Source organism: Peromyscus leucopus, chromosome 19, assembly GCF_004664715.2.
Source record: "Peromyscus leucopus breed LL Stock chromosome 19, UCI_PerLeu_2.1, whole genome shotgun sequence".
Taxonomy (NCBI): domain Eukaryota; kingdom Metazoa; phylum Chordata; class Mammalia; order Rodentia; family Cricetidae; genus Peromyscus; species Peromyscus leucopus.
Genome location: NC_051079.1, coordinates 68,499,151 through 68,521,895, shown reverse-complemented (window position 1 = coordinate 68,521,895; position 22,745 = coordinate 68,499,151). Strand labels below are relative to the sequence as shown.

The following is a 22,745-nucleotide window of genomic DNA, read 5'->3' as shown; positions in this document are numbered from 1 at the left end:
AATTTTTTCAATCAATTTTGTATCCTATCCTATCATCTGCAAACACAGAATCTTTGGCTTCTTCGTTTCTAATTTGTATGCCTTTGGTCGCCATCAGTTGTCTTATTGCTCTAGCTAAGACTTCAAGTACTATATTGAATAGATGTTGAGAGAGTGGACAGTCATGTCTTGTTCCTGATTTTAGTAGAGTTGCTTTGTGTTTCTCTCCATTTAACTTGATGTTGGTTATGCACTTGCTATAAACTGCCTTTATTATGTTTAGGTATGCCCCTTGTATCCCTAATCTCTCCAGGACTTTTATTGTGAAGGGATGTTGGACTTTGTCAAAGGTCTTTTCTACATTTAATGAGATGACCATGTAGTTTTTGTTTTCAGTTTGTGTATATGGTGGGATATATTTATCGATTTACTTGTGTTGAACCATTCCTGTATCTCTGGGATGAAGCCTACTTGATCATAATGGATGATCTTTTTTGATGTGTTCTTGGATTTGGTTTGGAAGTAATTTATTGAGAATTTTATATCCATGTTCGTTAGGGAAATCGGTCTGCAATTATCTTTCTTTGTTTAGTTTTTATGTGGTTTGGTTATTGAGGGTAACTATGGCCCCACAAAACAAACTGGGCAATGTTCCTTCCGTTTTATTTTGTGGAATAATTTGAGGAGTATTGGCATTAACTCTTCTTTGAAAGTCTGGTAGAATTCTGTTAAAACTATCTGTCCTGGGCTTTTTTTTTTTTTTTTTTTTTTTTTGACTTTTAATGATTGCTTCTATTTTCTTAGGGGTCATAGATTTATTTAATTTGTTTATCTAATCTTGATTTAATTTTGGCAAGTGGAATGTATCAAGAAAATTATCCACTTGTTTAGATTTTCCAATTTGGTGGAGTACAGATTTTTAAAGTATGTCCTCATGATTCTCTGGATTTCCTTGGTGTCTGTTGTTATGTCCCCTTTTCATTTCTTATTTTATGAATTTGGATATTTTTTCTGCATTTTAGTTAATTTGGATAAGGATTTACCAATCTTACTAGTTTTCTCAAAGAACCAACTCTTTGTTCCATTGATTCTTTGTATTTTTTTGTTTGATTTTTTTTTTTTTCTGGTTTCTATTTTATGGATGTCATTCCTAAATTAGATTATTCTTGCCTCTTCTCTTTTTGGGTGTGATTTTTTTTCTTTTGTTCTAGAGCTTCCAGGTGTGCCGTTAAGTTACTAGTATGAGGTCACTCTAATATTTTATTTAGTCATTAAGTGCTGTGAATTTGCATGTTAGAACCACCTTCATTGTGTCCCATAAGTTTGAATATGTTGTATATTCATTTTCATTCAATTCCAGAAAGTCTTTAATTTAATTCTTTACCCATTTTTCTTCTTTCAGTAGTTAATTGTTCAGTGTCCCTGAATTTATAACCTTTTTGTTTTCTTTTTTTGTTGATACCCAGTTTTAATCCATGGTGGTCAGATAGGATGCATGGCATTATTTCAGTTATCTTTTATCTGTTGAGAATTGCTTTGTGTCTGAGTATGTGGTCAGTTTTGGGAAAGTCTCATGAGATGAGGAGAAGGTACATTTTTTTGTGTTTGGGTAAAATGTTCTGTGAACATTTGTTAGGGCCATTTGGTTTATAACATCTGTTAGTTCCAGGATTTCTCTGTTTAGGTTTTGTCTGGATGATCTGTCTACTGGTGAGAGTTGGATATTGATGTCTCTCATTATCAGTGTGTGAAGATCAGTGTGTGATTTATGCTGTAGTAATGGTTCTTTTAGCAACTTTGGTACATACATTTCTAGAATTACAATGTCCTTTTAGATTTTTCCTTTGATGAGTATGTAGCTTCCTTCCCTATCTCTTCTGATTAGTTTTGGTTTGAAGTGTATTTTTGTCAGATAGTAAAATGGCTATACCGACTTGCTTCGTAGGTCTATTGGCTTGGAATATCTTTTTTCACCCCTTTACTCTGAAGTGATGTCTGCCCTTGATGTTAAGTTGTATTTCTTGGATGCAGCAGAAATCGGTCTTGTTTTTATATCCATTCTGTTAGTCTGTGTCTGTTTATTGAGGAATTGAGAGCACTGATGTTGATGTTATTTTGTGGTGGCAATGATATTGGTGTGTGTGTGTGTGTGTGTGTGTGTGTGTGTGTGTATGTTTCTCACTTTTGATTTGCTTCCCTGGGATTATTTGTTGTGTTTTGTTGGGTGAGATTATCCTCTTTAGGTTTGAGTTTTTCTTCTAGCTCCTTTTGTAGGGCTGGGTTTATAGACAAGTACTGCCTAGATTTGGTTTTGCCATTTGTCTTATTTTCTCCATCTATTGTGATTGAACATTTTGCTGGATTTAGTGGTTAGGGTAGGCATCTGTGATCTCTTAGAGTCTATAGAACATTTCCAGGCCTCCTGGCTTTTAGAGTCCTCCATTGAGAAGTCAGTTGTTCTAACTTGTCTGCCTTTATATGTTACTTGGTTTTTCCTCTTTCATTTTTTAAATATTCTTTCTTTTTTCTATACATTAATTGTACAGTTGTTCTGTTAAATAATTGTTCTGTGTTCAATTATTATATGCTGAGGGGAATTTCTTTTCTGATACAGTCTATTTGATGTTCTGTTTTCTTTTTGTATCTTAATAGGCATCTCTTTTAGGTTAGGGAAATTTTCTTCTATGATTTTCCTTAAAATACTATCTATGCTTTTGACCTGGGTTTCTTTTTACTCCTATTATTCTTAGATTTGGTTCTTTTCAGAGTATCCCAGATTTCCTGGATGATTTGTGCCAGGATTTTTTTTTTTTTTTAATGTTGTCTTTGACTGAGATACCTATTTCTTCTTCTGTGTTTTCAGTGCCTGAGATTCTCTCTTCCATCTCTTGCATTCTGTTTGTGAGGCTTGCCTTTGAGGTTCCTATTAGAGTTCCTAAATTTTTCATTTCCAGATTTCCCCCAGTTTGGGTTTTGTTTATTCCATTTCCAATTTCAGGTCTTGAACTGTTTTATTAATTTTCTACCACTGTCTGTTTACGTTTTCTTCAAGATTTATTCATGTTGTCTTTAAGGAGTTCTATCGCATTTATAAGTGCTATTTTAAGGTCATTGTCTTGTCCTTTAGCAACATGGCAATACCCAGTACACAGGGCCTATTGTGCTCGGCTTGCTGGCATCTAGCAGAGGCATACTGTCCTGGCTGTTGGCGATTGTGTTTTCACACTGGCATTTAATCATCTGGGTTTGGGAAAGATTATAAATCTAGGTGCTGATAACTGGTCTAGTCTTTGGTGGTGTTTTGTTCTTTGGGTTTTGTTTCCCTCTCTGGTTTTTGGGAGAGTGTGGTGGCTGTGTGTTGTCTAGTAGGTAATTCTTCTGGGATCCTGAGAGGTGTGGCCACTGGGGGTTTCAGGTCAAATGTGTTACTAAGTATTGGGACCTGATAACTAGGAATGGGGATGAGCTTTTTTTGGGGGGGGGCTCAAGGGATACACAGGAGAGAGAAAAACAGGGTGCAGAATCTGCTAAGGCCTGGGGAATGGGGGCAGAAAGTAAAGAGATGCTACAACATGTATGTAGTCTGCTAGAGACCTGGGATGAGACCTGGGGACTGGATGTTCAGGAGAGGAGGGAGAGTGGAGAGCTGAAGCTTGCCCACCTCCTTTGCTTCCCTACTGGGCTTTTCTGTCTGTCGGGGTTGGCTGGAGAGTTCCCAAAGAAAGCCTGCTGGGATTGGGGCCTGCCATAGCAGGATGAGTGAGGAGGAAGGTTGGAGAAGACCTGTGTGCTCTGCTGGAGATGGAGGCAGAGAGGAGGGGACACTGCAGCAGCAGGTCTGCTGCAGAGCTGGGGTAAGACTGGGGTGAACTCAGGAGGGAAGGAGGAGAGGTGAGGATCTGCAATCAGCCTGCCTGCTTCTCTTGGTTTTCTTAATGACGTCTGTTCTGCCTGGGATGAGACGGGATTTCAGTTTTCATTTGCATTTCTCTGATGGCTGGTGAAGCTAAACATTTCTTTTTCATATGTTCTTTCTTGGCCATTTGTGTTTCATCTTTTGAGAATTGTTTTCATTTTACTAGCCCATTTATCATTTGAGTCATTTGACTTCTTTGTGGGTTTGTTTTGTTTTGTTTTGTTTATTTTTTTGTTTGTTTTTTGCATATTTTGAAGTTACTGCACTGTTTATTTCATCCAGAATAGTTTTGTTTTCCCAAGCAGGTGGTCAGTGTGGATGAGAAATCAGCGTAAGAAGTGTCATTTTTCTTTCTAGTCTCATTTTTTTTCATTTGCATTCAATGTGTGGGTATTTAGAACTGTAGTTGCAGAGTAAGTCACCAGCTGCGGGGATTGAACCCTGTTCCTGGAAGGTCAGTCAGTGCTCTGACTGTTGAGTCTCCTCTTCAGGCTCTAATTTTTGTGTAGTTTATATATTTTTTTTTATGAAATTGAATTCATTCAGCCTTCCATTCATTTGTACCTTTTCCAACTTTCTTTTATTAGAAAGTTTAAATTTATACAATGAGAGCTAACAAAAGATGAAAGGTATCAAGATCAAAATAAAACCAAAACTCACAGGAAATTGTTAAATATGTAGAAACTTGCAAAAACAATATCACAACATTTTCAGTGGAATTACTAATCAAGTTGAAATATATCTGGAAGTGAATTTGAGTAATTCCTCAGAGAACTTAATCGAGAGTTTAAAATTTTTCTTAAATGATTAGATGCTAATAGAATCAATCATGACTTCTTAGGTTTTAAATATAGCATAGATAACATTTGCTGTGATTTAATTATGGGGTAATTTTCTGTTGAAAGTAATTTTTTCCTCTGTCACAGGCTCCTTTTCTATTTCCTGGCATTTACCCTCCCTCACTCCCACATAGATACACTTAGATAAAAACTAAAAAGCTCAGCTACACACATGAGAGAGAACACGTGTCTTTCTGAGTCTGCGTTACCTCACTTTATGTAATATTTTCCAATTCTATGAGTTTTCCTGTAAGCTGCATAATTTTATTTTTCTCTGTGGCTTTATAAAAGCCGTTGTGCATATGTGTACTATATTATCATTGTTCATAAGTCTATTGATGGTCATCTAGGCCGAATCAATTTCCTTGCTATTTTGAATAGAAATGTTGGAAAGCATGGGTATGAGGTGTTCCTATTGTAAGATACGGAGCCTTTGGAAGAAGGGAGTTATGTAGCTGAGCTCTATGGAAGTTCTGTTTCTAGCTTATGAGAAACCTCCAGACTGATTTCCACAGTGGCTTTACAGTTTACATCCTACCAGCAGTGAGTAAGTGTTCTTTCCTCTCCGTCTCCAGCATTGAGATAGCCACTCCGACTGGGATGAGCTAGGGTCTCAGAGTAGTTTTAATGTGTATTTTTCTGATGTGTAAGGATGTTGAACATTTTAAAAACATTTATTGGTTATTTTAATTACTTCTTTTGAGAACCCTCTGTTCAGCTCTTGAACCTATTTTTTTTTATTGTTTTTTGTTTAGTTTTTGAGTTCTTCGTGTGTTGTCGATACCTCCCCCCCCCCCATTCCATAGGCTGCCTCTACTTGATTAGCTTGATTTTGCTGTGCAGAAACATTTTAATTTTACAGGGTCTCATTTGTTGATGTGTGGCCTTATTTCCTGCTTGCTCAAGTCCTATGAAGTGCTTCCTGTGCCCAGACCCTACTTTTTCCTCTCGCATATTCAGAGGTTCAGGTTGAATGTTAAGTTTTTTGTGTTTTTTTTTTTTTTTTAATCTATCTGAAGTTGATTTTTGACTGAATGAGAGATGCAGGTCTAGTTTCGTTCTATATGTAGGTATCTAGTTTTTCTAGCACCAGTTGTTAAAGAGGCTGTTTTTTCCAATGAATATTACATGTGTTTTTATTTTCATTCATTTTGTGTTTTAAGGAGTGATATAAATTGAAGGGGAAAAAGTAAAACTAAATAATAAAGAAATTTCCTCTGCATTTTTTGTTCTGCTTTCTAAAATACTTTTTGTTTTATAGGGATTTGTCTTGGCTGTTACTATTGCACGTGAAGCGATTGATGAATTTCGACGTTTTCAGCGAGACAAGGAAATGAATTCACAATTATATAGCAAGCTTACAGTAAGAGGTTAGCAAGAGACCTTTAATCCTCCTAGCATTTGCTTCGTGTAAGCGTGTTCGAGTTAACATAGAAAGGGAAGCATGCTCATTCTGTTTCTGAAAGCTCACGTGATTGCATATGGGCTCCAATTTCCTTACAGTATGTAATGCTAGAATTTCAGGTAAAATTTTATTCATTTTCTCGATGCTTACATGTGCACACATGCGTGTGTGTGTGTGTGTGTGTGTGTGTGTGTGTGTTGTGCATGTGTGCATATGTATATTTTCATTTTTACACACAAACACACATGTATGTATACACTCGCACAAACCTATATGGTGTGTGCTGTTAGAATGCTGTAACAGATTTGAAAGAAACCCAGCTGCTCTGTGCACATGTTCTGTGATTCATAACAGCTCTTTAATGTGCGTCTTATTTTAAACACACCCATAGAGGTCAGTGTTCATGGTATGGCAGTAAGCATCTGAAATAAATGTCATTATCCCGTGTGGCTTAGTGCATACACATAGTGCACCTTACCCCACATTTGGGCCTTTACAAATACTTAAAGAGCTCATTTTCCTCATTTTCAGTCTGTAGTTAAAGGAGCAGTTTATCGGGAAGATAATGGGGCACACTGTTACACACAGGCTTTGTGACAGCAGAAAAGAGATGTGATGAGTAAATAGTGTGGGGCACACTGAGACTCTAGGTGAGATTAAACCCTGGGCTTTTGTTGAAAAGGAAAGTCAGAGTGGATAGTGTATGTTCTGTCTGTATGTGGCATATATAATGAGTAACTTACCTTAAATAATACCTCATTGAGTATGTGTGACTAAAGGTTAATTTATTTAAGACTTACTGGTCAGTGTTTTTGCTCTATTCATCAAGTTAATGTGGTCATCACCATCATCTAAATTTAGAACATTTTTAAGCATTCCCCAAAGAAACCCAAAATTTACTGGATCACCTCTTCATGTTTTCCTCCTTTTCTTCCACTGAAGTCCTAGGTGACCTCTGCTTTACTTTTCCGTCTCTGGTTTTACCTACTGTGGACATTAATATGTGTGCAGTCATGTACTGTGAGGTCTTCTGTCATTGACTTTTTTACTTTGGCATGCTTTTCAGGGCTTATACGTGTTATAGCATGAAGTAGTATTTTCCTTTTGTTGACAAGTAATATCCCACTGCATGACATACCACATTTTGTTTATCTAATCAACACTGACTAGATAAACACTGGCATTTGAGTTGTTTGTATTCTGTGATGGTTATGAATAACCAACACTCCTATGAACACTGTATAGCTTTTCATAAACATCATATTTATTTCTCTTGGATATATTCCAGCAGGGAGATTGCTTAGACTAGGTGGTAACTCTGTTTAGCATTTCAAAAGAACCACCATGACCCTGTTTTTTAATTGGTGCATCATTGGCATTCTTGCCAACAGTGTACATAGGTTTCAATTTTGCTGTGCCTTCACCAGTACTCGTTACCGTCTGCCATGTTTATTGTAGCTGTATGGGTTTTATTTGCATTTGCTAATGATTATTGAGATTGAGTGTTTTTGTATGTTTATTGGCCATTTTCATATCTTCTTTGAATAATTGTATATTTATTTTCTTCAACCGCTTTTTACCTGAGCTGTTGGTCTTTCTGTTGCTGAATTGTAAGTGTTCCTTAGCTATCTTGGGTAAGCCTTTGCCAGATTTATCATTGCAGATAGTCTCTCCCATTTTGGGGGCCTATAGCTTCACTTCCTTGATATATCAACCTTTTGTTTGGTCTACTTCATCCACTTTCCCTCTTGTCTGTGCTTTTGGTGTTGTAGCAAAGAAAGAGATGGCTGACACTCTAATTTCCCTTTTCTTCTAGAGACTAAGCTCTACAGTTAAGTCTGATCCATTTTCATGTACAGTCTGTTATATGGGTCCACAATGCTTTGCATAAATATCAAGTTGTCTGGTACCATATGCTGAAGACTACTCTCTCTACAGTGTTTTAATCACTAAAGAGTTGAATGGGCTGGGAAGAGGCTCAGTCACTCAAGTGCTAGCTGCACAGACATGAGGACCTGGGTCACAGCTGAGTCCTGGGTGAGCATCTGTAAGGCCAGTACTTGAGGAGGATGTATGTTTGGGGAATGGAGACAGGCAGATTACTGGAGCTCACTAGCCACAGTCTAGCCATATCAGTGAGCTCCAAGTTTAGTGAGAAACTCTGCCCCCAAAATTAATATGAAGAACAACTGAGGAAGACATCCAACATTGACCTCTGACCTCCACCTAGGTGTGCATACATACGTGAACACATGTAAGTACTAGAAAAGAAAGATTTAGGAAAAAGAATCCTCAAATGACCAGGTAAATTAGGTTTGACTTTATATTATTTTGAGAACAGATATAGATTCCAGCTTATTGTGAAATTAGTTTTACTCTGGTGTTTGCAGTTAAGCGCAGTGTGTTGATGGAGTGGTTATGTCTGAAAATTAATAGTTGTACTCATGATGTCAGTGCAGCATGCAGAGCAAGCAGCTCCATGTGCCTGCCCTTAGGCTGAAATGCTGAAAAGCCAAGCAGAAACCTCCTGAACTGACTTTGTGAGAACTTTGGAAAGCATTAAAAGTTTTTTAGCACCCATAAGATTGCTAACTCCAGATAAAGGCAACTGAAAAAATGTTAGAAAACTTTTGGTTCTGTTTCTGATTCCTCTGGCTCCAGATTCTCTCCAAGTCTTGAAGATGCATTTGACAGCCTTTTGGAAGAACAGAAATGATTTAAGAGGACTGCTGTTGGTCTTTCTCTGCAGACTGTGGATGATGGTGGGAAGTGACCCAAGGCAAAGGTTTTTGGCTCACTCTGCTTGGAACACAGGGCAGAAGACCAGAAAATCAGCAAGAATTTCTCACCTATATGTCAGAATAAAGAATAGTCAAAGTAGCCTGGGGCAAAGAATTACAGTTAAGGCCTAAACGCTAGTGTAGTGTAATCAAGTGACAAGCAGCAGAGTAAAGGAGAAAAAACATCTATGCTATTTGAATGTTCAGAATATCTCTATATACTGGAGAGTTTTGAGTCCTGTGTCCATGCTGAGAAATAGGGAAATGCGCAGAAAAGGCCTGAGAAGTTCTTTGTCCGTTGGTTAACTGTATATGCTCAGTGCAGGTAGGAAGTGGTGGCCAAGGCAGAGTTGTAAACTGCCTCATTTGTTGGCTAGAGCCTGAAAGAGGACTGGAGCAGAGTCAGTCTGCAAAGAATGGGACAGTTTTTGTTTCCGTCCTCTCTCCTCTTCATATGCCAAGGAATTTCCAAACATTGGCTGATGAGTATAAGCTGATGGAAGAGAAACTTGAGAGAGCACATTTGACAAAGAATCCTCGAGTTACAAGTCACTCAAGAGACGCTTCTGCAGTACAGATAAAACAACACAACAAACCTAGACTAGGAAGACTAGCGGAAACATAGTGGTTCCAGATTTACTTTCCACAGTCCACTTTCCCACAAAGATTAAGGAGCTGGCCAAGAATCATTCTCAAAAGAACTTTACAGACCTTTCTGATGAAGGTCAGATGTTGCACTACAAGACATGAAGTTTAAACCAACTGTCTTACTCCTGGTCAAGAAGGCAAGGAAGCCACGGGAGAAATTGCAGAAAGATGTCAAGAGAACGATGTATGAATACGTAGAGAATAACTGTAAAGATACAGAAATTATGTGAATATGTAGAAGAATTCTGGAGCTGGTCAATAGGCTAGCTGATGAAAGAAACTTAGCAGAAGGTTGTAGTCGAAGATTTGAGTGGACTGGAGTGTCAGTGACCTTGACTCTGGCAGTTGAAATGATCCAGTCTGAGGGGCATAAAACAAGCACAAGTGAGCAGTTCCTGAGAGGTGTTGGAACAACAGGAAGTGTACTGACATAGACATCTAGGACAGGAGGGAGGGGAAGGATAGAGCAGGGAAGGAGTAACAGCAAGAGACTTGTTCTGTTTGATCAAGGACAGGAACCTGGGCTTTTAAGTTCCTACTACCTCTAGAGGATCAAGAGGAAGAGGTCTGCACCAAGGCACAGACTGTTAAACCCGATGACCCAGAGGAAAGCCTAAAAGCAAAGGAAATGGTTCAGATACGATGTGCTCAGATCACAGAAGCCATGGAGATAGATGATAGGACATGTTTTTAAAGCAATGAGAGCATAAACTATCAGCCAGGAATTCTGTCTGGTAAAACCATGAGTTAAAAATGGAAGAAGAAATTAAAGCATTCTTAGATAAAATTCCCTGATAATATTTAAATTTTTTTACTTATGTATGTATGTGTGTGTGTGTGTGTGTGTATGTATGTATGTATGTATGTGTGTGTATATTGTCTGTGCATGGCATACATGTAGATGTTAGAGGACAACTCATATGAGTCAGTTCTCTCCTTCTACCATATGTGTCACAGGGACCCAACTCAGATAATCAGGCTTAGTAACAAGTGACTTTACCTACTGAACCTTCTTTTTGGTCTACTGATCAGCTTTTATGCACTGAAGGAAACTGTCAAAAAGTGAAAAGAAGGGCCAGAGAGATGGCTCAGCAATTGAGAACGCTTGATCTTCTTGTATAGGACACAGGTTCAGTGTCTAGCACCTGCCTCAGATGACTCACAGACTCCTGTAATTCCAGTTCCTGGGGCTCTAATGCCCTCTTTCGGTTTCCTCAGGCATGTGTACTTGTGGGACATATAACATACACTTAGCCATACACATATAATAATAGATAAATATTGAAAAGGAAGAAAGAACAGAAAATGAGAAAACATGTATAGACCTGGTAAAGATTCAGTATCCAGATAGGTAAAGAACTTTGCACTTTACTAGCAAAAGGATGCTTGACTTACAAATGGACAAAGACTCCAAATAGATATTTTTTCAAATAAGATAGAGAAATGGCCAATAAGCACATGGTGTTCAGTTAACAGCATTAATTAATAGGAAAATGTAAAGAAAACCTCAGCAAGGTAATACTAAGGGTCGGCCATCACTAAAGTAGTGTGAAACAAAGTATTGGGGGTGGATGTAGAAATACTGGAACCTTGGAACATTATTTGGGGTATTGTAAATGTTTCATCAGTCACAGAATAGATTCTTGTACTTCCTTCATGGTTAGGTAGAATTAAAAACAAGAGATCCAAGAACATTTGCCCATGTTTATCATAGTATTTAATATTCATGACAGCCAAAGTGAAAACAGTCTACCAGTGTGTGGGGGCCCACAGAGGTTTCCTAGTGAGATCTGAGCTTGCTTTACCAGCAGGGCTGCATTAAGGGATGGCTTGACCACAGCATCCTTACCAGGTGTTTTGGAAGGGTCTGTACTTGGCTGTGCTGGGAGAGATCTTTTGCCCCGCCCCTTGGCATTCCTATAAAAAGCCCTTTTGAAGAGACTGAAGGGGCTGGTGGTTATTGATCCAGATCCTCCTGAAGCTTTCCCATGTTTCTGTCTGTCTTCTCCACACTATCTTTCTAAGTATTTCTTATCCCTTTCTCCTCAAGAGTACCCTGGGAAAAAGTGGGAGCTGGCCTCCTACACCAGTGGTTAAATGCCTAAATGAAGTGCAATGCATTCAGTCTGTGTGGGAATGCTTCTCAGTCCTGAAAGGAATGAAAGGTTGATCCATGCAGAACAGGGTTGAACACTGAACACGTGTGAAAGAAGCCAAACACAAAAGATTATGTATGATTTTACTTCATTTATGTGGAAGAGCTTGATTAGGGAAGTTGTGGAGATAGAATGTGGATGAATTGGGTGCCATGGATTAGGGGAAGAAGGGAGCAGGCAGCAAGTGCTTACTGGATGTGCAGGTGAGGACACTGGAGCGTGATAGCACTGCTTGTACAGCACTGTGCAAATGACACAGGTGGCCTTAAAGTGACTGTGTGTGTGTGTGGCAGTCAGGTCACATAAAATAATGCCATACAAGGTTGAGGACTGCCTTTTCTTTGGCCCTTTTTCTTCTTTCTGTTTTGTTCTATTCTGATTTGTTTTAGTTTATTATTCTTTAGAAGCCTCTTTTGTTTTCTTTTTTGTTTGCTTGTTTGTTGTTGTTTTGAGATAGAGTTTCTGTGTGCAGCCCTGTCCTGGAACTCGCTCTGTAGCCTAGGCTGGCCTGGAACTCACAGAGATCCGCCTGCCTCTGCCTCTAGTGCTGGGATTAAAGGCGTGCACTAGCACTGCCAGGCCCCTGTGTTTTCTAATGAGAGACAGAAAGGCGTAAATTTGGATGGGAGGGGAAGCAGGGAGGATCTTGGAGGAGCTGGGGGAGGGGAATCCATAATCAGAATATATTGTATGAAAAAATCTATTTTCAATATGAGAGAGAGAGGAGAGAGAGAGAGAGAGAGAGAGAGAGAGAGAGAGAGAGAGAGAGAGAGAGAGAGAAGGAGAGGGGAAGAGAGAGAAGGAGAGGGGAAGAGAGAGAGAAGGAGAGGGGAAGAGAGATATATCAAGCAGCCTAATGAGAAGACACCGTTGAAATAAAAGAAAGTCACCTGCAAGTATAGCTTTCCAAATGACCGGACGAAACCAGAAGTGATCAAGTAGTTTAAAATCTACAATAATCACATATTCTATTGGTATTGCTTACATATGCTGGCAGATCTTGTTGTATTTGAGGACTTTTCTATAACAAGAAATAGAAAATGTTTATGGACCTCTATATTGAGATTAAATTTCAAACTCTATCCTGTTTTATACAGAATGAGATAGTCTGTCCTTTTTAATACTTTTACAACCACCACCACTTAATAATGATTTGATTAATATAATACATTGTTTTGTGATTGAGTACATTTTATTAATACCTCATCACACAGCTTGAAATATATGACAATAATCCAGTTCATTGTTTAGTCAAATAATATAAAGTCAGAAAACATTGGCCAGGTTACTTTGTTTTACTTGAATTTTGCTGATGTGGCATGTGAATTTAAGACAAAAATAGGTATCTATAGTCCAAAAACCCCCACACTTATTTAGCAAGTCAGTTTACTATGTATGTTTTATCATTATAAAATTTCAGAATATAAAATCAACTGCCTTAGAAAAATGTGATGCTAACTTTTGTTGAAAAAAGCAAAATTTCTTTCGTTATCCATACTAAACAGAAATTAGCTTTTAGAATTCCAAAGGATATTGCCTTAGACTACAAGTTCCATGCAAAGCTGTATGATGGTTGTTTTTAACGTGCCTACGAGATGGACAACAGCATGGCCATCAGTGTTCGAGATGGTGTTTTATATTAAATCAGAACTTCAGGTCTGTCTTCTGCAAGAAAGAAGAACTTTTGTCTTTAGGTTGAGGAAGACATTACTTCTATGGATTTTTTACTTCGGTAGTACTTGAATTTAATATACTTTAAAACTAGTTGTCAGCAGGTTTGTTTCAAATGCAAATAGCAATATACGTTTTTTAATGTCCACCACCATTGGGAGTGATGGAAGACTCGAGAGTTTCATACGTGTCAATGGGAACGACAGCTGTTTGGAGACTACTTATGGTGTAGTACAGTCACTCGGGGTGCTTTTGTGAGCTACAGAGGAGACAGCTGAGGTCCACAGCTGTGTGTGAGTTGGTGCAGTGTCTTTTCTGTGGCACCTTGCTTTGTGGATGGGCATTTTGACAATATTTGATAAGGGAAAGCTAGAGTGTAAAGAGAGCATCTGTTTAACTTATGATGAAGCATGGTGTAAATATGTTTTTGAGACATATTAAGCAGCCTAAGACTTTCTGATTACCTCCTTCATTTCTACTATTTCATAGACTGCCTATTGGCACTGCGTTGGTGTGGCTTCCTTTTGTGCTTAACTGTGGTTGTAACACATTACTGCAGTTTACAAGCACATTTGGATGGAAGGTAGCTGGGGAAATGTTTCATTATTTCTTTTGTAAAGGAATGCCTCTTCTTACTTTAAATACGCTAATGTTCTGAAAATGCTTTGTTTGGAAGCAGGATCTGTCCAAGTAGATTATCACCTGTCTTGTAGAACAGATTTTGAGCTGGCTCTTTGCCTCACTCTCTGATAAGCTGCCTGCCTTCCTTGCACAGGTTTTATCCACCCAGGTGGCTGCTACTTGGCTTCCTTTCTTCTTGTCTGTGACTGTGTTACTACTTGTCGCCATCATCTGTGAGTCTCAGATGGTATTCAGTATGTTAATGGCATTGTTTTCTTAATCTGTAAGAGCGCTCACTGAAGCCTGTATGGGAAGACACATTACCCTTGTGCAGACTGGACAACTAAACATTGCCAAAGCACTGCTATATCTTTCATTTGATCTGCTAGGAGAGAAAATATTTACTCTTTAGATATTTGCCAGATGTTTCAAACCATTGTCAGAGTTTTACAAATTCTTTATCTGATGTGAACAAGCTAGATTTTTATTTCAGTGTTTAGTTTTGCATATCACATTAGACAAAAGGTGTGTGCATTCTTGCTCTCTGAAGTCTGTGTGGCAACATCCATATTATTTCTTTGCTGATTGTACAGGTGGCAAAACTGCTTCAGTTACTGAGGTAGATTTAGAGGGAAAGTAGTTAGCTAATATAACTCACTAATTGTGATGTCACATTTCATTAATGCAGTATTCCAAAATTACCAAATTCATTTTTACTAAGATAATAAGAAAAATTTAAGAGGATCTTAAATTATGTTGTTTATAGCTAAAGAAGAATATTTTTTAAATGACTTCGTTGCTAATGTAGGCTAAGCGATATTTTTTTTAGTATTTAATCTGTCTACTCACTAAAGATTTATTTTTATCTTTACTTATGTGAACATGTATATAATGTATGTATGTATGTATGTATGTATGTATGTGCAGGTTCTCATGGAGTCCAGCATATTCCTTGGAGCTAAAGTTATAGGCTGCTAGATGTGGGTGCCGGGAACCAAACTCAGACCCTTTGGAAGAGCAGTAGCGCTCTTCACCATTGGGTTGTCTCCAGCCCCTGTTGAGTGGTGGTGGTGGTTGTTGTTGTTCTTCTTCTTTTTTCTTTCTTCCTCCTCCTCCTCCTCCTCCTCCTTCTTCCTCCTCCCTCCTCCCTCCTCCTCTTCCTCTTCCTCTTCCTCTTCCTCTTCCTCTTCCTCTTCCTCTTCCTCTTCCTCTTCCTCTTCCTCTTCCTCTTCCTCTTCTTCTTCTTCTTCTTCTTCTTCTTCTTCTTCTTCTTCTTTTCTTCTTCACCATGAAGGATGTTTAATATCAAGTGCTTTTTCTGTGATCAGTGAAGTAGTGTTTGGAGTGTGTGTTTAGAAACTTATTTACTTCTTGTAAGTTATTAAATTTACTGGAATGTAATGTCTCCTAATAGTCTCTTGGATCTTTTGTATTTCTATTGTATCAACAGCAAATATGTTATCTATCAGTGGATAAATGAAAGTAAGGTAAGTATACATAAGAACACTATTTAGGCACAAAAAAAAAAAAAAAAGACAGCAAAAGCTTGTGATATGTGCCAACATAGATGAACCTAGAATACATTATGCTGGACATAGAAAGATAGATAAACACTGCATGAGCTCATTCATATTTTGAATATGAAGAAGTTGATCTCATAGAACTGGAGAGTAGAAGAATGATTTGCTAGAAGGATTTATAGAAGGCAGTGGGGACGGAGGGGTGATCAGAAAACAGACACTAAGTTTGGAGACACTAGAGAAGTAAGTTCTGCTGTTCTCCAGCACAGAAAGCTGACTAAGAACATTCTATTGAAAAATTTAAAATACAATATTTTTATCACCAAGAATTGATAAATATGAGAGGGGACAGAAATACCAAATGTGGACTTAATACACATTATTATATATATATGTGTGTGTGTGTGTGTGTGTGTGTGTGTGTGTGTGTGTGTATGTAATATATCTATATCTATATCTATCTATCTATCTATCATCTATCTATCTATCTATATAAAATTCTCACATTGTACTCTTTTTTTTTTTTTTTTTTTAATTTTTTTTTTTTTTTTGGTTTTTCGAGACAGGGTTTCTCTGTGTAGCTTTGCGCCTTTCCTGGGACTCACTTGGTAGCCCAGGCTGGCCTCGAACTCACAGAGATCCACCTGGCTCTGCCTCCCGAGTGCTGGGATTAAAGGCGTGCGCCACCACCGCCCGGCCACATTGTACTCTTTATGCAGTCATTTTGTGCCAATTAAAAACAAAACAAAAATGGAGGAAAGACGTGTCAATAAGATGTTTATATTGAAAACAAGCAATAGCAACAGAAAAGGATTGCAAGGATTTAGACTAGGCTTCCCGAGTCCCCCCAGCCATTTCACACTGATTGTTTTCTTTCCTTTGTGTCATTTCACTTGAAAACCACAAGCACCAGATTTCAGAGTCACATCAAGTTCTGTATCATGGTTACCTCTTTATTCATACGCTTCCCCTCTTCTCCTGTGCCTTCCAAATCCAGTGCCTTTTATTATTTGACCTCTTCTCTCTCCAGGTCTCTCTTGGGGTGTACCTCTATTTTATTTATTTATTTATTTTTATTTATTATTATTATTTATCGGTAGTTACAGATTTGCTGATTGCTGTGTCCTTGGCACAGTCAGGTCTGGGGTTAGTTACTGTTCTTATTGCCATGATGAAGACCTAATGGAAGGACGTAGCCTAGAGAAAAAGACTTGATAGCTCACAGCTTCAGGAGTTACAGTCCACATGGCAGCAGGATCCTGGCAGCCGGTTCTGTTGTCCACAGTGAAGAGGCAGAGAGAAAGGAAACCTGGGGCTTGACTGGTTCTGGTCCTCCCTCACCCGCCTCCCTTTATCCAGTCCTGTATCCCTAGCCTGGGGGATTCTTCCCTTCTCATCCAAACACAGCCGCATGTCTTCTGGGTGATTTTAAATGCAGTGAGTTTGACAGTGAAGGTTAACCCCTGCAGGCCCCTCTCGTCTTTCAGATTCTTCCTGTTTACAGACAGACCAGAGAAGCTGTTTTCCAGGTCCTAGTTTGTTGATCACAATTTTTCCTAACAGCCTTTGGCTTCTGATAATCGATTTGATAAAGTTTAACTTACCATCTTTTTTTTTTTAATTATTGTGGTTATGATGTCCTAATATCTTTCTGCATAACTTAGATGCACAGAGGTTTTCTTTTCTATTTCTGTATTTTCTAGAGATTGTTTAAGGATTCATATACAACCATTTTGAGTAACATTTCTTTCCCATATAGTACATAGTATGTGTCTAGGTTCTTTTATTGCATATGGACATACAGTTGTCCTGGCTCTGTGTCTTTTCCTGCAGCCTTGCTTTTACCCCCTTTCACATGTGGGTGTGGCTCTGGGTTTTCGTTCCCTCTGCGTCATCTTAGTTGACTTTTTGTTTCAATATTGCTCTTTCTGACTACTGCTATTTTACCATAATTCTTGGGGACTGTTATCCCTCCAACTCTGTTGTTCATTTTAAGAGAAATTTTGGATAGTTTGGGGGATATTTCTTTATGTTTCTAGAGTTAGCTTGTCAATTTTTTTACTCTCTTCCCCAGAACCCACCAAAGTCTGGGCTGTTGATTGAGATCATATTAAATGTATTGTTCAGCCTGGGGAGAATTACCATTACCTCTCCCTTTACTCTTATGTCTTTTAAAGTTTTCTCTGTTAATATTCTGTTTATTACAGGGTTGGTATAATTTTCTTCTTGTTTTCTATTGTTGCTGTCCACTGAGTGTCTTGAATTAAGATTTTCATTAAATGAACTTGACCTAGAGTGTCATTAAACAAGAAAACAAAGACTATTTCTTCATATATTTTTTTTCTGCCTCTCTTTTCAGTATCCATTTATACCTGTATTGGGCTTTATGAGGTTGCCATGGTGTTTTCTATGTCTCTTTTAAATTTTCCACTTAAAAGAATTAAATCTTTGGGTGAGTACTTGATACTTCAGGATGTAGAACAGCTTCAGTGCTTTTCACTTTGACCAGTACTTTGATTTGCTATCAATGACAAGATGAGAATGCTGTTTCACATACTTATGTAGTACAAAATGTGAAATTATGTTTAAGCTCATTTGAGAATTTTTAGTAATCTGTTCCTAATCTTAAACCAGCCCCAGTCCTAAAACTTATCATTTTAAAACATATTTGTTTATTTTTTTCTGTGTATGTGCACTAGTGGGAGCCAGAAGAGGGCACTGGATTCCCTGGAGTTCAAGCAGGTTGTGAGTCCCCATTGTGAGTGCTAAAAACTGAATCTTCACAAGAGTAGCAAGTTAATATTTTCAGACACAGTTCAGTTCAAATGTCTATTACTTTGATACATGCTAAGGAATAGCAATAGGAATACATCAAAATCTGTTTTCCATGAGTAAGCCATTATAGTTCTGTAAGAGCAGAAAACGTCATATGCTAGTCAAAATACGATGATTCCTAACATCCAATAGTCTTTCATCCGAGCCAGGGGTTTTCAGGAGCATTCCTTGTCATTGCTTAGTGCAAAGTGTGCATGTTGTTGTTTCGAACCCAGGCTGTGGTGAAGCAGTGGGGGAGCATGACCCAGGGCTGTCTAGAAAGGCTGCGGTCCCTTACTCTTCTGAGTTTGAACTTCGGGTGTTGTTCATCCAGAGCCCTTTACAGTTGATAGTTTTCTGAGCCCGGCATTCAGATGTGATTCATAGTTTAAGAAGGCCCGAGTTGCTGGAATATCTTGCTGTCAATGTGGACTGCTGAGATTTTGTAGTCAGATGGGCTTGTCTGTGATCCTTTCTCACTATTGTCTCTGGGCACTCGCTTCACATACTTCCAGGCATTTATTCTCATATTCTTTCTCTCATTCATATTCTCTCCCTCTCCCCCCTCCCTTTTCTTTTTCTCTTCCCTCCTTCCCCTCCCTGTCCCCCTCTCCCCTATTTCTCTCTCTCTTCCTCCTGCCTCCCCTCCATGTCCTCCTCTTCCTCTCTTCTCGCCTTTCTCCCTCCCTCTCTTTTTTTCTTTCCTTTTCTTCCTTTCTTTCTTTCATTGTTTCCCACCATCAAATTACAGTTTACTTGTAAGGTGACCAAGCATGGCAGGGGACCCAGATGTCAAACCTCTCTCTCAGGGTAGAGGCAAAGGCTATTTATGTATCCAGTGAAGAGGAGGATACTTAAAGTGCACTTCCTGAAACTGGCGGTGTGGTATGGTCTATAGGTGGTATTTGGGGCTCTGACATTAAAAGGGCACTCATCAGACACCTCTGTAGGAACAAGAAAAATGGTTTAGCAAGAACAGTCTTGACACTTCAGAAAAGTAACCTGGGCAGCTGTTCGTAGCCTAACCTTATTCTAGAGGTGTTGTCTATAGTGAAGCTGGTGGGGAGACTTGTAATTCTTGACTTCCAGGAGTAATAATTTCTAACCCAGTTAAAATCAGCTAGCCAAGGAAGAATATAGCATCTCACATTCAGAAATAAAAGGCACTGGGGGTTAGTTAAGGTAAATGAGACTGGCCAGCTGTGTGTTGGCTGAAAATAGAACTCTATCTTTTTTGTTTGTTTGTTTTGCAACAGAGTTTTATTATGTAGTCCTAATTGGTCTGGAACTTGCTGTGTAGGCAAGACTGGCTTTGAACAGAAATAGTCAGCCTCTGCCTCCCAAGTGTTAGAATTACAGACATAGGTCACCACAGGGGGCTAGAAGTCGTCTTCTTTTAATGGTAACATTTTCAGGTCTGTATGTAAGAGATGCTTCTGAGCTGTAAAAGATACATAGTTACAACTGAGGATAATTTTTTTCCAGACAGTGGTAACACCTTGTAGCCCAGGCTAGCCTCAAACTCAGAAGTGCTGCGATTCCAGGCATGCAGTACTGCACTGGCTGTAAGAGCTTTTGGTGCATTGAGCTTGCTATTTTTAGGACATGTACTGACTTTTGCTTTGGCCCAGGTACTCAGTCATTACTGGTGTTTTATTGCTGCTGTTTTGGTGACACAGGGAATTGAACCCAGGATTTTGTATAAGTGCTCTACCATTGAGCTGTAACACCAGTCCATTCACATTTTGAGGCAGGGACTTCTCCAACTGTCCCCATGTCCACTCTTCCACTCACAGGCATCTCTGCTCTGCTCTTATCATTGCTTTCTGTCACACTGAACGCCTCCTGACGTGCCAGATGACCTTTTACATTTTTGATGTTTGTCATATGTAGGAGGAAGTCCCTAGGCCAGGGCTGGGACAGTGGAGGTGCTGCATTCTGTCTGCATGTCTCACTTGGGGTTTGCTGTACTTCTCAGTTGACAACTGATACCAAGCCAACTGCAGTCTACCCACACAAGAGGGCTCTTCTGGGCCAAGACACCAAAACAGCTATTGATATGTGCCACAGCATGAGTGGACCTCAAAACCAAAACACTGCGAAGGCCAAGAGACCAGGTGCAAAGGATGAGTCACTGTTTGAGTCCACCTAACAGTGCTTTAATTTGGTTTTATTTGTTAGTTTTCCTAGTAATTGACACAAACAGAATCATGTGTACACTGTTGTGTTTGCTTCTTTCAGTATGCTTTTGTAGTCTAGGTCTGATGGTATGTAGACCAGTCTTGCTGCTACCCACTAGGACTCCATTGTACAATCATTTTCTCTCTCAGAGATGGGTGCTGGACTCTTCCCAGCTTTTGGCCATTCTGAGCAAAACTTCTAAGGATGTTTTCATTTAAGTTTTAGTTTCTTTTAGAGAAATACCTAAAAGTGAAATTGCTTGGTCACTGGATGGATACTTGGTTTTGTTTGTTTGGTTTTTAGTTTTAAAATTTACTTTTTGAAAGTGGAGTGGAGCATGCCACCTCATTTTGAAGTTTCATAGCCACTCAGATACTGAATATTCATGGCATTTTTAAGATTAAGTGTATAAGCATTAAAGGTGTTTCTCTTACTTAGGGTGTCTATTGCTGAGATGAAACACCATGACCAAAAACAAGTTGAGGAGGAAAGGGTTTATTTAGCTTACACTTCCACATTGCTGTGTCACTGAAGGAAGTCAGGACAGGACCTCACATGGGGCAAGAACCCGGTGGCAGGAACTGAGGCAGAGGCAATGGAAGGGTACTAACTGGCTTGCTCCCCATGGCTTGCTCAGCCTGCTTTCTTATAGAACCCAGGACCACCAGCCCAGGGATGGCAGCATCCACAATGGCCTGGACCCTCTGCCATCAATCACTAATTAAGAAAATGCTTTACAGCTGGATCTCATGGAGGCATTTCCTCAACTGAGGCTTCTTCCTCTCTGATGACTCTAGCTTGTGTCAAATTGACACAAAACCTGCCAGTACAGTGTGTAAAAAAAAAACAAAAAAAACAAACAAAAAAAAAAAACAACTGGTCTTGATTTGAGTCACTGTAAGTTTACAGAATTATGTTTGCTGTGTGCTTAAGAGTTCTGGGATAGAGAGGTTTTGTTATTGGAACAAACACAGGAGTGAGAGTAAGCAAATGACCGCTGTGCAGGTGTAGGGTGAGATACTAGGTAGGCACAGAGCAGGCCAGTGGGAACAGCAGTAGACACTAGAAAAGGCAGAACACTGCCTTGAGGACAGTCATAAAGAACTTGTATGTTATTATACAAATCTTAATGAACTTCTAAGTTACTGTCAAATAATGGAAGTTTGGGGGTGGAGATAAACCTAATGTTTTGGTTTTTCAGTTCTTTAGAGTTCAGATTGAAGTAGAGAGATTACAGTGGAGTCTGTTTTGTGTTGTATTCTGCATCTATGGCTTGAAGTGAGGAGAGACTGGGCATGTGTGTAAGGAGCCTCTGAGCAGGAACACACAGCTGTACTCCTTGCTCTTCCTAGAAGTGAGCCTGGTTCTGGGGTTAAGCCACGTGGATGCTTTCTTCTGGCAGGGCCAGTCAGCCCTCTGCCTTGGCAGCACAGTGACAGGTCCTATGGTGGCTGTGCAGAGAAGGTGGCTCCTCCAGGGCCCCAGGGTTCCCTGCCAGAGCATGGAAGGGAGCTACTCAGGTTCTGTAGTGACAACATTACCAAATAAAAAGCAAGCAGCCTTGTGAGTGTAAGGTTAAGCTGTCCAGGAAATTAGGTCTTATTAACAACGTGAACAGGTCTTCAAAATGTAAATCCGTGAACTTTGAACTAGACAGTTTAGGCAGATGCTACATGGTTTGGTGTTTAGCCCACTAGAGTTTGTTTTTTAAAGGATAGTCTTTCAATATACCCCACACTTATCTCAAACTCCTGTGGTCAAGTGGTCCTCCTGCCTCAGCCTTCTGAGTGGTGATGGAGACAATAGACATACACCACTATGACCAGCTTAGCCTTCTAATTTTTTGTTTATAGTGTAGAATGATTGTCTCAAAACTTTTGACACTATTTACCATAAACATGTAATCATCGATTCCAAAGACATAAAAAGCAGTCACTTATATATAGCATGTCTGAATATTAAAGGCCATTGCATATACGTAATGTCTGTTATCATACAGTAAAATAACCAACTTTTAGGGAGATTTAAGTATTCTATAAACAAATATAAATGAGTATGCTTTCTATGTTTTAAAATTATTTTAAACATTTTACTATATTACATCTTTTAACTACAGGTTTTTTCTTTTCCTTATTTTTAAATTTATGTATTATTCAAAATGTAAAAAGGCAGAAGGAAGGCAAAGTGAATTGGCTGGTCGGGAGAGAAAATGAAT

The 22,745-nt window shown here is 39.0% G+C and overlaps 1 protein-coding gene across 10 annotated transcripts in view; it reads left to right on the top strand.

Moving 5' to 3' along the window:
• Atp9b (ATPase phospholipid transporting 9B (putative)) overlaps window positions 1–22,745 on the top strand; it is a 255,789-nt gene that overhangs the window by 36,296 nt on the left and 196,748 nt on the right. For 7 of the 10 annotated variants that reach the window (XM_028872015.2, XM_028872022.2, XM_028872016.2 and 4 more), the window contains exons 5-6: window positions 5,996–6,104; window positions 17,895–17,987. In XM_028872015.2, the coding sequence (XP_028727848.1) occupies window positions 5,996–6,104; window positions 17,895–17,987 (202 nt within the window). The remainder of the gene's footprint in view (window positions 1–5,995; window positions 6,105–17,894; window positions 17,988–22,745) is intronic. The other 3 variants (XM_028872021.2, XM_028872020.2, XM_028872018.2) reach the window with 1 other exon arrangement.